The sequence below is a fragment of the Anolis carolinensis genome, chromosome 2 (assembly GCF_035594765.1).
Source record: "Anolis carolinensis isolate JA03-04 chromosome 2, rAnoCar3.1.pri, whole genome shotgun sequence".
In the NCBI taxonomy this organism is placed as follows: Eukaryota; Metazoa; Chordata; class Lepidosauria; order Squamata; family Dactyloidae; genus Anolis; species Anolis carolinensis.
Genome location: NC_085842.1, coordinates 305261233 through 305280422, shown reverse-complemented (window position 1 = coordinate 305280422; position 19190 = coordinate 305261233). Strand labels below are relative to the sequence as shown.

The window sequence follows — 19190 nt, the reverse complement described above, 5'->3', positions numbered from 1 at the left end:
AATGTTTACTTTTAACTCTAGAAGATATTCCAGAAAATAGCAGTAAATGCAAAATGTCTTAAGTTCTAAGAATAGTTAAGTTCTGATTAAAAGGTTACACTGGTAGTATTTCTTAGGCACTGCTATCTCTGTGTTTCAAGAAATGTGATAGTAGTTTGTAAAATGATAGGTAGAGTACATATTTTGCAATACACAAAGATCTGAAGTCCAATTGCTAGAGCTTCTTTGAAAAGCGACGGTCAACCCCAGGTGATGGCACTGGTTTATTTTGTAGAGAGATGTTTCACATCTTCCTAGTCTGTTATTATTACTGAAAGTTTCAAAAATTCCAAAATTGATGCAAAGACATTTTTTCAAGTTAGAAATAGTAAAAAGTACATTTTATTCACAAATAAATTTGTCCAAATTAAGCATTATTAAGCATTAACAGGAAGATTATTTTCCTCAAGTACTGTTAAAGCTAAGCTTGTATTCAGTGTAAAAACTGGGGAGGTATAACAAAAAAAAATCCTGATAAACAAATATCATAAGATAAATATGTCTCCATTCAAACAGTGCTGCATTTTGATAATCTCAAAGCCATGTCTAGTCTGGTTAGAAAGAAGCAGTTCCATAAGCTATTATTTTTAAAAATCCCTCCGTATGTCCATTTATAGTTTTCTATAGAAACACAGTACTCAACAGCTTTTCTATAAATACGTTTCCATGATCACTATATTTACAAACCACTTAGCTTTCAAAGAAAACAATTTAACAAAATTAAGCAATTTTCAATGTTAGTGTCTTAAAGTGAATTCAGATCATACTCCAAGCAGTCAGAAAATCTAACTGCAAGGAACTACAATATAAATGCTAGACATCTGAAGAGAAACAAATGTGCAACATTAGCTTTCAGAACAACATATACAAGTAGAACTATTGTGTTTTAAAAATACTGGAAGCTCAAGAAGCTCAAGTATCAAGATTCATAAGGCAACGTGGACTTTGGAGGTTTCCATTTGGCATTTGTCTACACTACCCACTCCTGCGGGAATACTCACATTGGAGACCAATCTGAGCTGCCAATGCAACTTTAAAGGACGGCAGCCAGCTGCAAGGCAATGCTTAAGAATTGCACTTAGGGCAGTTCAATAAACACATCTATACTACGACATCAATTAATCTCCAGCTCTCCAAAAAAAAAAGTCTTGTCAGTTCTCTCTTGTGGGCAACTTCTGGCTTTAATTGTGTTGATTCATTATCCTCCTGATTTCTTGAAATCTGTTCTCAGTGTGAAAGTTATTTGTTCTTGCACGGGCAGGCAAGATTTCTATATGGCTTATATAAGTGAGGTACTGTTTAGACAATATCCAGAAACCAAGATCCAATGCACAAACATCTTACATTCATAGTTAGCTTTAATGCCACATCTCTAATAAGCAGTAGTGCTGGATGAGAAATCCAGTTTCGTAGCTATATATAGATTTTTACCTGTCCTTCCTAAAAAAAGGACTTGAGGCTCAGTGCAAGCTACTGGCATTAGTGAAGAATAACTGAATCAGCAAACTATTGGAAGAATTGCTATGGCTTACTTGCATCTCTTAAATTCCACCTCTTCCTGTTCTTGGGCAGGAAGGAGAGACCCTTTACAAATCAAGACTCCAGAATAGACATAATGGAAACAGACTAGTGAGGAAAAGAAGAGATTGTGAGTTTGAATGATAACTAGTAAAAGAGCTCAAAATGGCTTCTACTGCATACTATAATGCAGAGAATGGATAATCAGAAAAAAATAGAATGCGTGATAAAAGATAAAATATTGAGTATTTCTCCAATTTAAAAGGCTAGGACATAAACTTTCAAAGTTTAAGTCTGTTTTTAAAAATAGTATCTAATTTTAACAGTGCAACTCTGTTCATTTTATGATCCAACCAATAAGACGTTCTATATCCAACTCTAGGTCATTTTCAATTTCGGTGGAGATTTCTCAAATACTCCTTTTATGGTCAAACAAGGAAGAAGCTCATATACCTTATGCATCTCATTTGTTCCCAAAGATTATAAAACAATTTTGAATTTTTGGATTCAGACCCAGCAGAGGTTCCTACAAGAGAGAGGAGGGGCATTTTCTTCCAGTTGCCCTGGCATTTCCAGAGAGAAAAGGTTTTCTGGAAGGAAACAGGGCAAATGGGAGAGGGTGGATCCAACCCACTACTTTGCCGGCCTCTACAGAACCCAGCTACATCCCATTTCCTCTACTTTTACAGAAAACTGAGGAAAATACATGATCTAAAGTTATTTGTAAAATGCATTACTATTGTCAAATAAGGGAAGATTTTCCTGTATAAAAGCTTCAGTAATTAGCTACTTCCAGAATGTAGCAAAAAAAGGGACAGACCATCGCAGGAAATGTGGACAATTAAAATAGGAGTGTGCAAGAGTTTTCATTTCCACAATTCAGAGAGAAAGAGTATTCTGTCAAACATCTCCTAAATTAACATACTCATCATCTCGCCTGGCCAATTCGTCCTCACTTTCCAAGTCTCTCCATGAGCTGGTAGGTAAAACTGGTTTGAAGGAATGTCTCTGCAGCGAAGCAAATGGGAATAAGGATGACAAACGAGCAGGATTTCTCTGGAAAGGAGAAGCTTCCACATCTTCGTCTGAGACTTTGCTATGTTTTTCATCCATTTTCTTTTGCAAGCCTTGTACCTCTTCCATCACATCCAAGACTTTTGTTGAGACTGTGTCACTGCCAGGGAGCTGAGCTTCGGGGATCCAACGCAAATACCTCTGTGCCCAGACCTTTATTTCTGGCCCTTCGAGTCGTGGCAGCAGCAGTCCATGGAGATCAACCATCTTACCATGCCAGCTTTCATAGAACTCACTGAAGTTAGTCTGAAGATCATCAGAAGAAGTTATCAACCTGCTGATTCTTTTGCCTAAAATGTTTTTAATTAACTGATCTGCTTCTTCTTTAAAAAATCCTCTTTTTGGAGCAGGCTTAGTTGGTGCCAGTGGCAAAGAAAGCTGTCGCTGATGCTTTAAAGAGAGCAAGGAAAACGGTTTAAGAAATTTACAAGATGAACAAAACTATCTGAACATAGTTCTATGTTAGTTTTCAGGTTATGTAATTAGCAGTAACATGACTCAAACCATACTATGCCAAGGAGACTAGAAATAACTGTGTGGCTGTAATACAGAAGCACAACGACCACTCAATTTACTAACTTTAATGCAGGAATGTGATTCTTGTGATATTGCTAGACTGTAACTTCCAGCATTCCTCATCAATGAGGATATTGGGATACAGCTTCTGGGAGTCACAGTTCAATATCTAGAAATTCCCACCCCTGCATTGTTGAAGGCATATCATTTTGGTAGGCATTATGCATTTTTAGTCAATGAAAACCTATGCTACTGACTTATAACAACAATATTTATTGTTAGAGGTACAATGTTTGTATTTCTTCTAAAGCAGTGAAAAAACATCTAGTTCTGTTTATGTAATCAAGTAGTTGCAGGATTCAAGGACACACTAATGAGGTATGGTTGAACATTAGTGTTATTTTAACATCACTGGTTTCTTGTATTTCTAAAAAAAGATGAAACAAATAATAAAACAATTGAAAAATTAAGAGCCAGATAGTCTGCTTTAAGACAATATAAAGGTTAGTGTCAAACCATTTAAACATCATATCAGTGTCTCCAGCATATGTAGGATTATGTGCCTAAAAAAGTAAACTCCTGTTTTTCATGTAGAAAAATATAGTTTGGGGATTCACTACCAATAAGCTGGTTACAATCTTGTTAAAGAATGCTGTGCATTTACGGTTTTGGTGTGATTTGTATTCAAACTTAATCCAGGATACTGAGAAAGAACACTACACAGGCAGTCCCTGAGTTATAAACATCCAACTTTCACCCAACTTCTAGTTACAAACAGGGCTGAGACAATGGGAAGTGAGAGGAAATCTACCCCTAGGAAAGGAAATTCACCCCAGAAGAGTTATAATGCGGAAGAGATGATTCCACTGAAACCTTATAATCAATCTTGTTTCAACAAACACCCAAGATTTTCAGAATCCAGTTTGTCACAGGAGGTGAAATATCCTGAAGAGAGGCACAGACAGCAATACAAACATTACAGGGGTGTTAACCCTTCCCTATGCTATCCAAAACTTTTTTTAAAAAGGAATTATACTTAATAAATGTGTCTGTTCCGCCTTATACAAATTCATAACCCAGGGACTGCCTGTATAACTCAAGAACCACATTATTACAATTTTATTGAGTCCACAATTGTGTGCATTGTGTATTTTTATCTGTTGTCTAAGCAAAAGTATTGGGAGCTTTAAAGCTTGTCTGTAATCACAACATTCCATGGCTGCTTAAATTTGCAAATTCCAGCTTAACTGAAGAATGGGTCATACTGAATCTGTCAACAAACATGTCTGCTACAGATTTCAATGTTGTACATGAACTCCTAAAAAAGAGTTGAGCCACCTCTTTGTCTGTCAAGGCTGCCTTCCCTGGAGGATCATCTCTCAAGGCTGCTTATCAATGGTGAATAGGGCTGCAGCCATGTTGGAAAACATACATTTCCCCAAACCTACTTCCTTTTTCTGTGTTTTTTATCACCTCTTTTTCCTCATTCTCCCTGTTTACTTCATATCACCTGAGTGATCACCTGAAGAATGCATTTGAAAATAGGCCAAAGGCCACAAAATTTCAAGACAAGCACTGGCTGCATATGACCGCTGTTATAAAACATTTTTTCTGCCTTTTATAAGTTGAATACCTTACCTTGAGTCGTGTGGTTTTCTTCTGACTTTTATCTAGTTTTGGCTTCTCTGCATATAGAGGATTATTCAGCAAAGCCTGTGCCTCAGGCTCAAATTGTACAGACCATTCCCAAACTGAAAGATAACTAAGTTTACTCCCTTCTGTATTCAGGCTTCCTCCATACTGTCAGAAGAGAACAGGCTAGAATTAGAATCCAAAAACAGCTTACACTGACTAGACCTTTTTGGCAATGCAAGTTTTATTCCAGATTTTCAAAAAACCTATAAGCCCTCTGAACTACATAGCTTTAGATTTTAAAAACCAACTTAAGAAAAAAAAAGTGCAAACTGATTATACACTATGTAACCAACCAGTATAGTATGTCTCAATACTACCGTGTTTCCCCGAAAATAAGACAGTGTCTTATATTAATTTTTGCTCCCAAAGATGCTCTAGGTCTTATTTTCAGGAGATGTCTTATTTTTCCATGAAAAAGAATTCACATTTATTGTTGAACCAAAAAAATGAACATTTATTATATACTGTACAGTAGTTGTAATCACAAACCAGCATAACCAGACAAACTGTGAATCCTATCAAGAATTTCTTGTTACTACCACTATTTCCATGTACAACACTCTATGGTATATACATTTACCGATCCCAAACAAAACCTTTGCTAGGTCTTACTTTCGGGGGAGGCCTTATATTTAGCAATTCAGCAAAATTTCTACTAGGTCTTATTTTCTGGGGATGTCTTATTTTAGGGGAAACAGGGTATATTGGTTACATAGTGTATACTATGGTCACTCAGAACTATTACAGACAACAGCTGAGCAGCATCGGGCTACATAGAAAGAACACTATAAGTAAAATGCATTGATATTCTGGAAGTTTATTAGACTGACACAGAAATAATTTTATCCCAACATTTATATCCCACCTTGTATCTTTGGATCCTAAGACGACACTCAATGAAATCATTTTTAAAATTTGAAACAATTTTAGATAATTTAAACGGACTAAAAGCTCAAAGTACCATTCACAACTGTGAATGACAGCAACCGAGAATATCCACTATTTTTAAAGCTTAAGCAGTGATACTGAACAAACCTCTCAAATGGTCTATTGACAACATTTCTTTAAAAGTCACATTTTTGGCTTCCTACAGCTCATTAAGGTATTCAAGGAACAGTTGGAACTATCTGTTCAATTTCTAACAAAACTGAGTGGGAAATCTGAGCAAAGCAACAGACAGTTTTCCTCCATTCTGAAGCCTATCCATGTGGTTCTATGTAGATAAGATCTGTTATCAACTCCTGCATTTTGATATATTTTAAAGAGCAAATCTGTAACCTTTAAGACTGCAAAAAGACTTGAAAGCATATGTTGAATGTTTAGTGAAGCCAGAACATAAGTTGAAGGGATTTTTAACTGAAAGAGATAGAAATTGAATATGCTGCATAATGCTATGCCATATGGAATAAAATTATGTACAACAGCAAAATCGAAAGCTGCAAGAATTCTTTATTTGTTTCAGATATTGGCACCCTGTACTACCTTTATTAGACTAGAGAGAATTCAGCAGTACCTCAGAACACTTCTATAATGTACCATTCCCATGTTTTGCCTTACCAAGGTAGTGTCTTTCTGATGTTGAGAATTGAAGAAAAAGGTGCTAAATATGGGAATATACAAGCTGTCTGACAGAACAGTTAGATAGGTCTCTGTAAATTCAAATGCTGGTGGGTACTGCTGGACCAACTGCCAAACACAATCCAAGAACAACAAGAAGACAGGTGCCTGTGATAAAAAGAAAATTAATGATAAGTAAATCTGGGAATATAGGGATAAACTTTACTAAAGCATTTTTGTGTTGAATTCATCAAGACCTAAGCTACCCCAAATCCATAGTTCATTTCAAAGTCATCCAGTACTAGTCTGTCTACAGAGATATGGGTTATTGAACTGACTCTTAGGGGAGACGAGTAGTTCACTTTTCTAATTTTAATTACTCTTAAAAGCATTTTGTTTAAGCTGTCTTTTTAATAAAACCTTCACTTCAAGCACATATTAAACAGCGATGATACTGCAATTATTATGTTTGTTTTTGGTTGTTTTAATTTTACTTATTTTATTTTAGTTTTATTTAATGTTGCTTATTTTGCTTTACACGCCTTAATTACAGTTACACAAAGGCAACTAAACTATTACGTAAAATGGTCAAATTACCAATTTGAGATTGTACAGAACATGTTACCAGTGTTGAGAATGCACACTCTACAACCCTTTTTAAGGACAAATTCAAGTGAAAATTCTTATATTTCAAGTGCCGAACAGCTTGAAACTAGAGTGCCTGAATGATCACAGCCTTCTCTCACATATATCTGAGAGTTTTCTCAAAAGTTCCACAGAGCATCCCTGATTAGGAAGTCTTGGATGCAACAAATACATACAAAATTATATTACCCCACACAAAATAGTTTGTATAGAACCATGAGTATTAGGAGCTTTAGCTTCCTCTGGATTTTGTGGGCACAGTGCTGTTTAATTAATAGGCAGACCAACATTTGTTTAAAGCCAAACAAGACAAACAGGATATTCATAGTGTAACTTGTGCCTCCCTTTCCTCTATGTATCCCTTTTATATGTTGGCTCAAAACTCAATGTAGAACTTCTGTTTGCCATGACATAGTCTATACCTCCTCTTTATCACTTTGCCGCAGATGATTACACCGATCCAAGAAAGCATGAGATCCCGTAATCCATTCCTTCTGAACAAGGCTCTGAAATCCCAGCTTTGTCCGGCAATATGAATCCATCATAATTTGAACCAGACAGGAAACCACACAACACAGGTCAGAAGCATTCTCCTCTAGAGATGATGAAACAAATTTCATTTGAGATTGAAGAGTTATTTTAAGAATAACAAAAGATAATAAATTAAGCGAACACTCAGTTAACAGATAATCGTTTCTTAACACAAATTTGGAGTGCTCACAATAAATTACTGGTTATTTTTGCATTCTTGAATGCGTCTACTTTAGACCCTTTCTGTTAAGCAATCTTTCTAAAAACTGAAAAATATTAATATTAGCATAGGATAAAAACTGACATGAGATCTTGTAGTAGTGACCAGAACAGTATTTTCCCAGAAATACACAATCCTTTGGGCTATTTGTACAATTTTGGTAGTTTATATTTTTAAAACTGATTTTTTTGTCTATTATGGTAGGAATATATACCAAGAGAGTACATTTCAAAAGCAGCATGCATAGAAGCAGTATTTCAAAGCAGTCAAGGTGAACAAAAGGACTATGAGCCACACTAATATCACAGATAGCACAAAGTGAAAAGAACGAGGTAAGAACACAAATGGAAGAAGAACCTCTAGGAAAGATCACCTGTCAAAGGGCAAAGTACTTTAAAGTACCATCTTGGTCCTGAGTGACAAGATTATCACACAGCAATAATAATGCTCAATGCCAACTTCTCTAATCTACCAATATGTGGACTACCCAACCGCATTACTCACAGGTGGAGAAAAATAGAACAGCAGAAGACAGGGTCTACACTGAAAGGAAAACAAGGAGATGTGATAGAAGAAAAAAAAATCCACTGAGGTTACTCAAAGTAACAAACTAGATCTCTTTAACAAGAACCAGACTTCACAATAAAAGAAAGTGATCTGATGTGCCACAATCATGCACAATTTAAAACAATGTCATGGATCTGATCACCTCAAAAGGATAGAGGTTTAGCCCAGTTCTGTCAAAGCTATTAAATGTGAATCTTAAAGACAAATATCACAAATTTAGTTCCCTCCTAAGAGAATGTCTCGAAGGAGTAGGTAACAGCCATGGCATGCACAACTGACCCTACCCACATTCTGGGGAAAAAATCTTTCAGAGGAAGGGAGAGCAAATGGAAAGTGAAGAGGCAGAGGAGAGCATTATTTCAAATTCTAGCTTTCCATAGAATAACCTATATATCAAGTAAAGTGATGTCCAAGGAATTCCAGTCACTTTTGGATAAAGCAGATTATCTAGCTTTAATTAAATTTCAAGCTTGGCTTGGGAATAGAAACTGTCCTAGTCATCTTGTGAGACAACATTTGTTGAGAAAAAGACAGGGAAGAATGACACATTCCCTCACCCACTCATCCACTCCCATCTGGCTCCTTTTATAAGCCAGGAGGGTCATAGATCCAGTACACATTGGATGGCTCTCATCTCATAAGGGATTCTGTCCACATCCTCAGGCTGCACAAACTCATTGCATTGACACACATCATCTTTAGACTACAGTACACAAGTCAAGGAAAGTCTGAATCATTTTATATGTGATTTTGTCTTTTGATCTCAATTGTCACAGCATCCTACAGACTACATGCAAGAGGTATCAGTGGCTGGCTATGGTTGCATTCCTACTTGGAAAACCATTTCCCAAAGATGAAGCTGGGAAGTTATTGCTCAACCCCTTAAAAATCATACAGAACATTATTATTTCTTCTATACTGTTTAACATAAATACAGCCAGGACAGGTTGTCTCCCAATTTGGCCTGAGGTGCAATCTCCACTTTCTTTTTCTCATTAGGTGTAAACACAGCAAAACCAGCTGTGAATCAGTACGTAAGCACAACCGTGGAGCAGTGAGTGGATCTCTTAAAGACCAGGTTTGTTGAGCCAGCATTCCAGTTAGAGCAGGAATAGGCAAACTTTGGCCCTCTAGGAACATAGGAATTGTGGGAGTTGAAGTCCAAAACACCTGGCCTAAGCTTGGCCATGCCTCAGAGGCTCTAGGGCAGTGGTTTTCAACCTGTGGGTCCCCAGGTGTTTTAGCCTACAACTCCCAAAAATCCCAGCCAGTTTATCAGCTGTTAGAATAGTTGAAGGCCAAAACATCTGGGGACCCACAGGTTGAGAACCACTGCTCTAGGGGCCCCAGAACATATTCTCTCAGCTTCAGTAACATGCCAAGATGTTATAAATGGAAACAGCTGAACCACGATCAATCGTTATCTGTTTATTTTTGTTTGTATCCCATTTTTTTCTCCAGAACTAGGATTCAAAGTGGGTTAAAAAATTAAAAAGACATAAATAAAAGACAAGTGCAAACAAAAATACCCTTATTTCCTTGAGTATAATGCGCTATCAAAGGTAATGCACGCCTCAGTTTTGAATGTGTGCATTGCTGTCAAATGTAATGCAAGGCAGCAGTGGCTGCAAAAAAGGCTGGTGGGAAGCCATGCCCCTCCACCTGGCCTGCCCAGCAGTCTGTGTCCAGCTGAGTTCCCTTGCCCAACAGTGCAGGCAGGTTTAAGTGTGTGATTCTAATGCACCCTCGAATCAAATGGGCACCTCAATTTTAACAATGCAAATTAGCCAAAAAAGGTGAGACTTAGACTTGTGCTAATACAGTATATAAAAATATGGTTGTTAAAATGTAATTCAAATAACTATAATATTAAAGTATTGCTAAATTAAAATACAACACAGAAAGAAAGGTAAAATAAAGGAAGTACAACATCTATTAAAGCATTTTTAAAGAAACAGACAAGTAGACTTCTAAAATTAAAAACAATAGTGTCCGTTTTCTAATACAATAACAGGGAAGAAGCCAATTTAGTCTTCCTTGGGAAGAAAGTTCTAGAGCCTAGGAATAGATTTTAATGCTATTCTAATCATTTTAGCTGAATTTATTTATTATTTATTTATTACAATATTTATATCCCGCCCTTCTCACCCAACAGGGGACTCAGGGCGGCTTACAATAAAACGCATATATAAAAAATTATACAGTACAATATAAATCAGTTAAAAATTATAACTGATAAAAACACATTATAAAATGTACAGTGTAGATATGTGACATTAGATTACACATTATAAGATAAAACACATTATAAAATATAGGTAGACGTGTTCAGTTCAAAAAAAAACTGGGTCTGTCGACTGAGTTCAGCGTGCATAATAATTAACGCTGCCAATTATTATTCAAAAGCCTGGCCCCAAAACCAAGTTTTAACCTTCCTACGGAAGGATAGGAGGGAGGGAGCCTGCCTGACTTCAATGGGGAGGGCGTTCCATAGGCGGGGAGCCACTACTGAAAAGGCCCTGTCTCTTGTCCCCGCCAGCCGCACCTGTGAGGCTGACGGGACCGTGAGCAGGGCCTCATCTGACGATCTTAAGCTTCGAGGTGGGTCATAGTGGGAGACACGTTCGGACAGATAAGCTGGGCCGGAACCGTTTAGAGCTTTACATGAATGCGTTACATGTGAGATGCCATTTAAAAATAATACAGAAATTCCCTCTGAACCAGAATAAGGGGCACAATACTAATTGGGACTAAATCTAATACAACTATAAATGTCAGCTATCCAAGCTCCTAATGTGTTTCCAGGTTTAAGTTTGAGCAGTGGTTTTGTACATGAAGCCCACATGAGACATCCTCCTGCAAGGCCAATTTCTCCCACAATGTCTATCTAACCCTTTGTGTTCCTCCTCCCAGCTAATTCCTGTTGGATCTTGTTTACTGCACTAGAAGCCTGTAGGCAGAGATAGGGTTTTTTTCATCTTTTTGCAGAGGCCAGAGAATTTTAAGACATTATATTTCTGATTTCTAATATTTACACCTTACTGAAGGCAGAGTATCAATTCATGTCAACTATAGCATACAACAGTCCACAAAAGTGTGCGCAAGACAGATTCAGCAGTTGTTAGAAAATTATTAACTGGTAAAACAAATCTTTATTACCTACATTTAAAAACCCAGTCTTAGTTATGGCTATAGTTCATCATGCGCAGCCCTGCGTGGGTCACCTGAATAGCTCTGGGAATTATTTCCAGGAAAAATTTACTTTCCAGCAAAAGAAAATTGCACTCATTCTGCAAAGGATTTTGAAATAGGCACGCCCATTCAATAGCTCTTACTGCATAATTCAAAGAAGTCTCAAGGCATAGAATGGAATTCTGCCATTACCTATTCAAACCAAACCAAAAGAAGAGTTTGGAAAATGAGTATATAACCCCGTCCACAAATTGCAGTATCTCCCAAGCATCTACAAGGCAACACTGTAGATGAAAATGAAGGAATCATTTGAATATCAGCTTTAAAAAATTTATTTAGGAAAGAAATAATTTAGCAATGAAATAAGTGGAACTTAAAATCTTATGATCTTTAGTATGATTAATGCAGTAAATATCTAATTCATCTGTGTGTTTAGTCTTTGAATGGTGCCCTATGATACCAGGTTACTATGGGTCAAAAGCTAATCATTAAAAAGAATGTAACAGTGTATCTAAATACAGTTAAGTATAATATTTTAGTTCTGTTCCTTAGATGTAGCTAAGTGGAAGGCACACAAGAAAAAAAGATGTAACTTTTGGCTTGCCTGTAAGAAGAACATTGGTATTCTGTGCTTCTAGCGATTCAACAACCTCTACTGCTTTTTTAAGACACCGCCTAAAACAAGGAAGAATAAAGCTTTCAATACACAGGAAATCCCCGAGTTACAAACATCTGACTTACAAAGACACATAGTTAAGAACAGGGGAGAGACAACAGAAAGTGAGAGAAATCTACTCCTAAGAATGGAAATTCACTCCTGAAAGAGTTAATGGTGAAGCGTTATCACCAATCCTTGTTTCCTTACGAAGTGAGGTGACATCTTCTGAACAGGGGCACAAACAGCAAAAGAAATACCACAGGGAATCATAGAATCAGAGTTGGAAGAGACCTCATGGGCCATCCAGTCCAACCCCCTGCCAAGAAGCAGGAAAATCTCATTTAAAGCACCTCTGACAGATGGCCATCCAGCCTCCGCTTAAAAGCCTCAAAAGAAGGAGCCTCCATCACAATCTGAGGCAGAGAGTTCCACTGCTGAACAGCTCTCACAGTTAGGAAGTTCTTCCTAATGTTCAGGTGGAATCTCTTTTTCTGTAGTTTGAAGCCACTGTTCCGCGTCCTAGCCTCCAGGGCAGCAGAAAACATGGGGATATTAACCCTTCCCCTATGCTATCCAAAGCTATATATGGCTGGAGTTATATTTAAAAATGTATCTGTTCTGACTTACAAATTCAAGTTAAGAAGAAACCTACAAAACGTATCTTGCTCATGACTCAGGGACTGTTTGTCATTAACCACAAAGTCTTAATTATGTTGAAAAAGTCAGTTAAGTCATGGTATTAGCTCAAGGTTCTGCACAGATGTCCATAATCAACGTTGGCATTAAAATCTGTAGACACCATTGTTTAAATAAAGTTCTGTAGCTTATGAAAGACTACCCATTTATTGTAGCATAAACAAGATGTACATACAGTTTATGAAATAAGGACTTAACCAACCTTATGATTTCTAGCCAATTTGTATTCTCAAGTAATGAAAACCACTTTACATCAGTATCCCAGAAGTCTGTGCTGTTATCTGAAAGGGATAAAATACACATTCACCTATTTGTTTTGGCAGCCAATGCATCATAGACATAACAATGCTTGGGTCATATGTCAGCCGAAGTATAAAGCAGAGCAGAAAGTCATAAAGGTAAGCAACATCACTATAGAAAAGTAGCAGAAGCAGAACACAAACTAAAAGATCAGAAACTGAATGCTGAACACTAAATAGGCCTGAAAAAACAGAATCATGCTCACATAGAATAGATCAGCAGTATCAAGAAGCAACGTTAAGTATACAGAAGCCCTGTACTTTGTGAGGGATCAATTCCAGGACACTTTCTGTATTTTGTTTATTCTGGAACCCTATTTTTAATATCTGAAACAATGTCTTGGGCCTCTGGTAGAAACTGACCAAAGAATTGCTATAGAGAATACTTTTCTTGGCATTTCTAGGTCCTGCACATCAATTGTATCATATTCAAAACTCATTCTGCATAACTGAAACCATGTTCAGTGAACTCGCATAGTAAGTGGGCCTACTGTATAAGCACTGGTGAAATGCGATCTGTTCTGCAAAATAATGTTTAGTTCTGAGTGGTGAAGATTGCTAATACCTCGATTAAGATATACCAAGTATTACAGATAGACAAATCTACCATTCTTTCATATAGCAGCTCAGTTCCACATTCCAAGCATCGGCACGTATACCTGCATTATTAGTGTCTGCACAAAGCATCTGGCACTCTTTCCACATCAGGTACTCTTCTATGGCTCTCTCAGTAACAGTTCACTTACCTATTAGAAACAGCTGCTTAAATCTAGCATATGTAACTTGGATCTCTGGTAGAGATGGAAGACTGCTTGAAAGGTCCTCTATTTTCAAGGCTTCAAAAGGAGGTTTATCAACTGTCTTATACATCCTGAACAGACAGAAAATATTAGTACTGATTGGAAGCTTAACAGAGGACATTTCAATTTTTTTAAAAAAAAGTTTGCAATCTATTTGCATGCCAAACGATGACCACCTAAATAGAAGAGCAAATCACTCTTCGTTTCAAAATCTTAGTGTGTTGGTACATCTGAAATTGACCAATGAGACTTAAATTTCAAGCAACCTTTACTGAAACCATGGTTTCTGAGCCTGCACAACCACTTATAATTGCATTAAAACTACTGGCTTTTGTGAGATGTTTTGGGCCCCCATTACTCCAGGCCAGTCATATTATGGACCTTATAGTTCTTATGACAAAAAGTGTTTTAAAAATCTAAGTTAAAGAAAGGCAAAAAGAGCAAGCCTTTTTGAAAGCATCAGTTATTGAATGTATCCTTGGAGTCAGCAGCAACAACCTCCATGACATTCCCTGTAAATTCCATAATGTGTTCAGTTCCATTAAATTTCTTTAAAATAGTTGAAAAGAAGAGGAGACTTTTATGAATCTAGAATCTAGATATCAAGACCTATGCTGCATATACTGAAATTTTCAGTTCTTCAGTGTTTCCTGTTAAGATTGTTCATGTATTTTCAAAATGATTATTAAAGGTCTATACTTCTAATTTATACTATTCGTGCTTCATCGTTTAAGAAAGCTTACAAAATTGATTCTTTACCCTTAGACATGCTGTTTGGGAATCTACAATTTTGATTTAAGCTGGTGCAAAATTTAGACCATGGCTTTTTTCTAAAGTGCACTGTAGAAGATAAATATTAGAAGTCTATTCTGTTATGTTCATTTGCTTGGAATAAACCAACTGCCGTTAAGAAGCAAAATTTAAATTTAACAACAGAAGCCTGGCCGAATGTTTTTAGATCACCTTGCATACAGACTACTATCAAAATAAAGACTATTAAAGACAATCCCACCAAGTACTTTTTCAAGTGTTGGAATTACTACTGACCCGTCCAAGAAGATTTTTTGCATCTGCATAGTGTTATCATCTTGTTCTTTGGGAAGAGTTGACATCTTGAGGAGAGAAGTTCCATTATGGCAAGACCAACACCAAATCTGCAACATATTGATAACAGCAATAATCCATTAAAATATATGGAGCATCCGATTTATTGTTAAGAGTAACAGCATTATATAGAAAAGTTTTAAAACTCACCACATTTAAAAAATACACAGTCCAAAAGAGAATGAGTGCATAGCAACAAGTTAAAACAAATTAAAAGGCTACAACCACTTAACATACAGAAAGTCCAGAACTTTAAACCAGTTTACAAAAGTGCAGAAGATTCTAGACATTTGTCATTTTATATATTTTCAACCATATGGTATCCTCTATGGCAGACCTTTCCAAACATTTCATATTAAAGATATATTTTTAAACATGCAGCATTTTGCAACACGGTAATTTAGTTATAAGAGATATAACCCTTTATAAGAGATAGTAAAGGTAAAGGTTTCCCCTGACGTTAAGTCCAGTCATGTCTGACTCTGGGGGTTGGTGCTCATCTCCATTTCTAAGCCGAAGAGCCGGTGTTGTCCGTAGACACCTCCAAGGTCATGTGGCCGGCATGACTGCATGGAGCGCCGTATATGTATAAGAGATATACATATATAAATTGTAATAACAAAATGTATGGGGACACAACACATCTCATGAAAACCTTTCATTCATATTTTTTTAAAATATGTGATTGCTTATTTCACATAGGCTCCATGGTTTCTTATTACGTTTGCGTGACACACTAATATGTCGCAGCACCCAGTTTGAATATCTCTCATCTATGGAATAGTCCTCCTTCCTCCATTTCCTGGTTTGTGCAATCCATAAGACCTATGAAGGTGCTACACTTGCATTTAGAATTAACATTAACATTTAGAATTACTGTCCCTGCTGCCATGATCGGAGGCAAACATCTATAGTGGAGAACCTTCTTCATCCATGGAGGCACCCTGCACAGACACTAACCTCTTAACTCATGAAGGACAAATATATTCTTGCTTTTCTCCCCCATATGTTAATTATGTGCATAAGACCACCTGAATCTATAACTACAGAACTACAAGTCTCATTGAAATTAAGGAAACTTATTGTTGAAGAGGAAATGAGAAGAGAGTATGCAAGTCTGAGGTTTATTTACAACCCTTAGGATCATGGGAAATTATCTATACATATTAACTGATTATATGGTCATTATATTTTCCAGATATCTGTTCTGTCCTTGAAAATATACTGAGACAGGTCCCAAAATTCTGTTCTGTCTCCTAACTATCTTAGCCTCAATTATTACCTGCAAACAAGGAAAGAGAAAGGAATGAAGCTTCCAAGAAATCTTTAGGACTAATTGCTTTTATTTTGCCATGTGCTTTTGATGATGCAAACCAAACACCTCAGATGCAGTACAGAATGATATTAATGCCTCACAAATAAAGCATATTTATATAGTTTTGGGAGTGGAATAGAACACAATAGCATCTAGAAAGAAGCAAAAATAAAACCCCTCTTATACTCACTGGAATTCCTTTTCCGTGATACTGCAAAATGTCTTGTTCTGAGACAGCCATGGGAACAACGAAGTATGGAGGTAATCTTAAGAAGTTAATTTAGTAAGTTAGAATGTAGACTAAATAAATACACAGAGATAGTATTATCCTGTCTTTATGCATTTTATGTCCTACTTCTCACATGGAGAGTGCATTTTTGAAGAGCACTGTCCATACAGTCCAGAAAGTTGGAAAATCAGTACAGGCAAACCTTGGTTAATGAAGGCATTCATTCTTTTAAACAGGAAATTTGGTACCAGAGGCAAAATAACATTAAAAGAATAGAGATAGGTTCTTAAGCCATACAAAAGAGAGCGGTTCAATACATTTCAATAAAACTTTTTATCTAGAGCTAACAATATCCACATAGAAAAGGAAATGACAAGGTCAAGTAAGTCTTGCATATGTAAATAGAAGTACAAAGATCAAATTCTTTGTCAGTGGCTTTGTTAACATAGAGATGTTTGTATTCGGCATCAAATAGGTCAGCTGTGACCAGCTGTGCTGTGGAATTTGAAGAGGCCCGAATGAAGGACAAAAGGGAGAAACGTGCCAAGTGTCAAGAGGAAGGGGCGTCAAGGCAACTCTGATCGGGACCGCATTCCACCTGGAAACTGATGTTCTCACTGTTGAAGAAAATGCTGGTCAAGAATAGAGCTCTACAGTCACCTACGTATCCACTGCCAAGACGCTACACTTGAAAGGCCATCATACTCGGAAAACGAGAGATCACCTAAGTAAGTAAGCAAGCAAGCAAGCTTCCATATAGAGAGGAGTCTCTTCTTTTCAGAAAACACTCTGTCTGGAGGCATAAGGAGATACAATAGAGCCCCGGTTATCCGAGATAAATGGGCAGGCCCGATCTCCAATAACTAAACGGTTAGAATAGGGCGAGGGCTCGCTGAGGGACGTCTCCCCGGATCTCCCTCAGCCAGGTCCTTGCTGGAGGAAAGAATTTCCTGCAGCAACGGCCTGGCCAAGGAAAACCCACGGCACGCTCCTGTCCCTCCGAGAAACGAGGAGCGTGCCGCAGATTTTCTTCGGTCAGGCCAATGCTGGAGGAAACGTTTTCCTCCAGCAAGGGCCTGGCCGAGGAAGATCCGGGGAGACGTCACTCAGTGAGGACTTGCCCCTTGGGAAGCAGCCCATGAGCGCTACTGCCTAGCAGCGCTGGTGGGGTGCTTCCCAAGGGGCGAGGCCTCGGCCCAGAGAAGCAGCCCACGAGCCCTGCTGCAGCAGTGATTGCGGGAAGCTTCCTCCTCCCTCTCCCTCTTCTTTTCTTGAGCTCCCTTCACTCGAGAGAAGGAGAGGGAGAGGAGGGGCACTTCCAGGGTGCTTGCTCCTCCCTCTCCTCCCTTTGCTCGAGAGGAGAGGGAGGGGCACCCCCGGCGACGCCTTGGATGATATGGACACTCGGTTAACTGGAGCTCGGTTAATCGGAGTTCTACTGTAGCACACTCTATTCTTCAAGTACTTATTTAACCTATATTCCAGTACATCTGGAATGGCTGAAATGTTTAGCAACATGCAGTTATGATGCTGACAAACACTGATAACTCTTGTAATATAAAGATCCCATCAGTTCAACTCCCAATTTCTGTTCAGCCAATGATTATTTATTGTCACCAATAAGAGAACTTTGAGATAGTTGGACCCCAAGAATTTCTACTCAGATCAATCTGCTTACAGCCTTAGAGGACATCACAATACAAATCAATATGATAGGTAATAACATTCAAGGAAAAACTATGTAAATTGATAAAGAACATACTCATACTTTTTAGAGACTCTGTAGTCTTCATTGGAGCCCACTACTTTGAATTTCAGGTTTCCTTTGGTCCGTTCCAATTCTTGACGCCAATCTTTTATGGACTCAAACATCACTGTTCCCGTCTTTACGTCTGTTGAAACAGAAAACTGTTAGATTTCAGAATTATACAATCTTGAAGTAGATTTTCTATTTCAACGAAAAACTTGAAACAGGCATACTTGGGATTGCTTTAGTGGGATAAATTCACTAGAACACCTATCTGAAAGGCTGGTATGGCAGAATGAATATGCTTTCTTATATAAATACAAGTCTGGAAAACCGAATCTCAATTTGGAAAATAACCATATCTTAAGTGAAAAACAGGTCAGTAAAAGTCACTAAATAAATTTTCTAAACACAGCATGAATTTCCTGGTAACAAATTTCAGTGATCTAGAATGAAATGCCACGAAGAACATGCAATGTCCTTAGTAATTTGCTTAAGTATGTTTTTCTACCAAGTACTAAGATTGAAATATTCAAGAGAAGCTTTAGCACAGTGGTTCTCAACCTGGGGTCCCCAGATGTTTTTGGCCTACAACTCCCAGAAATCCCAGCCAGTTTACCAGCCGTTACGATTTCTGGGACTTTGAAGGCCAAGAACATCTGGGGACCCCAGGTCAAGAACCACTGCTAGCACATAATGCGAACAAGTTCATCTTAAACTTTTGAGCAATTGCCCAAGGAATGAAATACTATATACTGAAATATTTGTCAGTTTCCAGAATCCATGCT

At 37.6% G+C, this 19190-nt stretch overlaps 1 protein-coding gene across 2 annotated transcripts in view; it reads right to left on the bottom strand.

Moving 5' to 3' along the window:
* Positions 1 to 363: 363 nt before the first annotated feature.
* Positions 364 to 19190, bottom strand: part of mtmr12 (myotubularin related protein 12) — a 43241-nt gene continuing 24414 nt past the window's right edge. For both annotated transcript variants that reach the window (XM_062972521.1, XM_062972522.1), the window contains 10 exons: positions 18424 to 18547; positions 16617 to 16692; positions 15055 to 15161; positions 13954 to 14078; positions 13111 to 13189; positions 12159 to 12229; positions 7467 to 7639; positions 6400 to 6567; positions 4786 to 4947; positions 364 to 3021 (listed from right to left, as the gene is read on the bottom strand). In XM_062972521.1, coding sequence (XP_062828591.1) covers positions 2458 to 3021; positions 4786 to 4947; positions 6400 to 6567; positions 7467 to 7639; positions 12159 to 12229; positions 13111 to 13189; positions 13954 to 14078; positions 15055 to 15161; positions 16617 to 16692; positions 18424 to 18547 — 1649 coding nt within the window. In that variant the 3' untranslated portion in view covers positions 364 to 2457. The remainder of the gene's footprint in view (positions 3022 to 4785; positions 4948 to 6399; positions 6568 to 7466; positions 7640 to 12158; positions 12230 to 13110; positions 13190 to 13953; positions 14079 to 15054; positions 15162 to 16616; positions 16693 to 18423; positions 18548 to 19190) is intronic.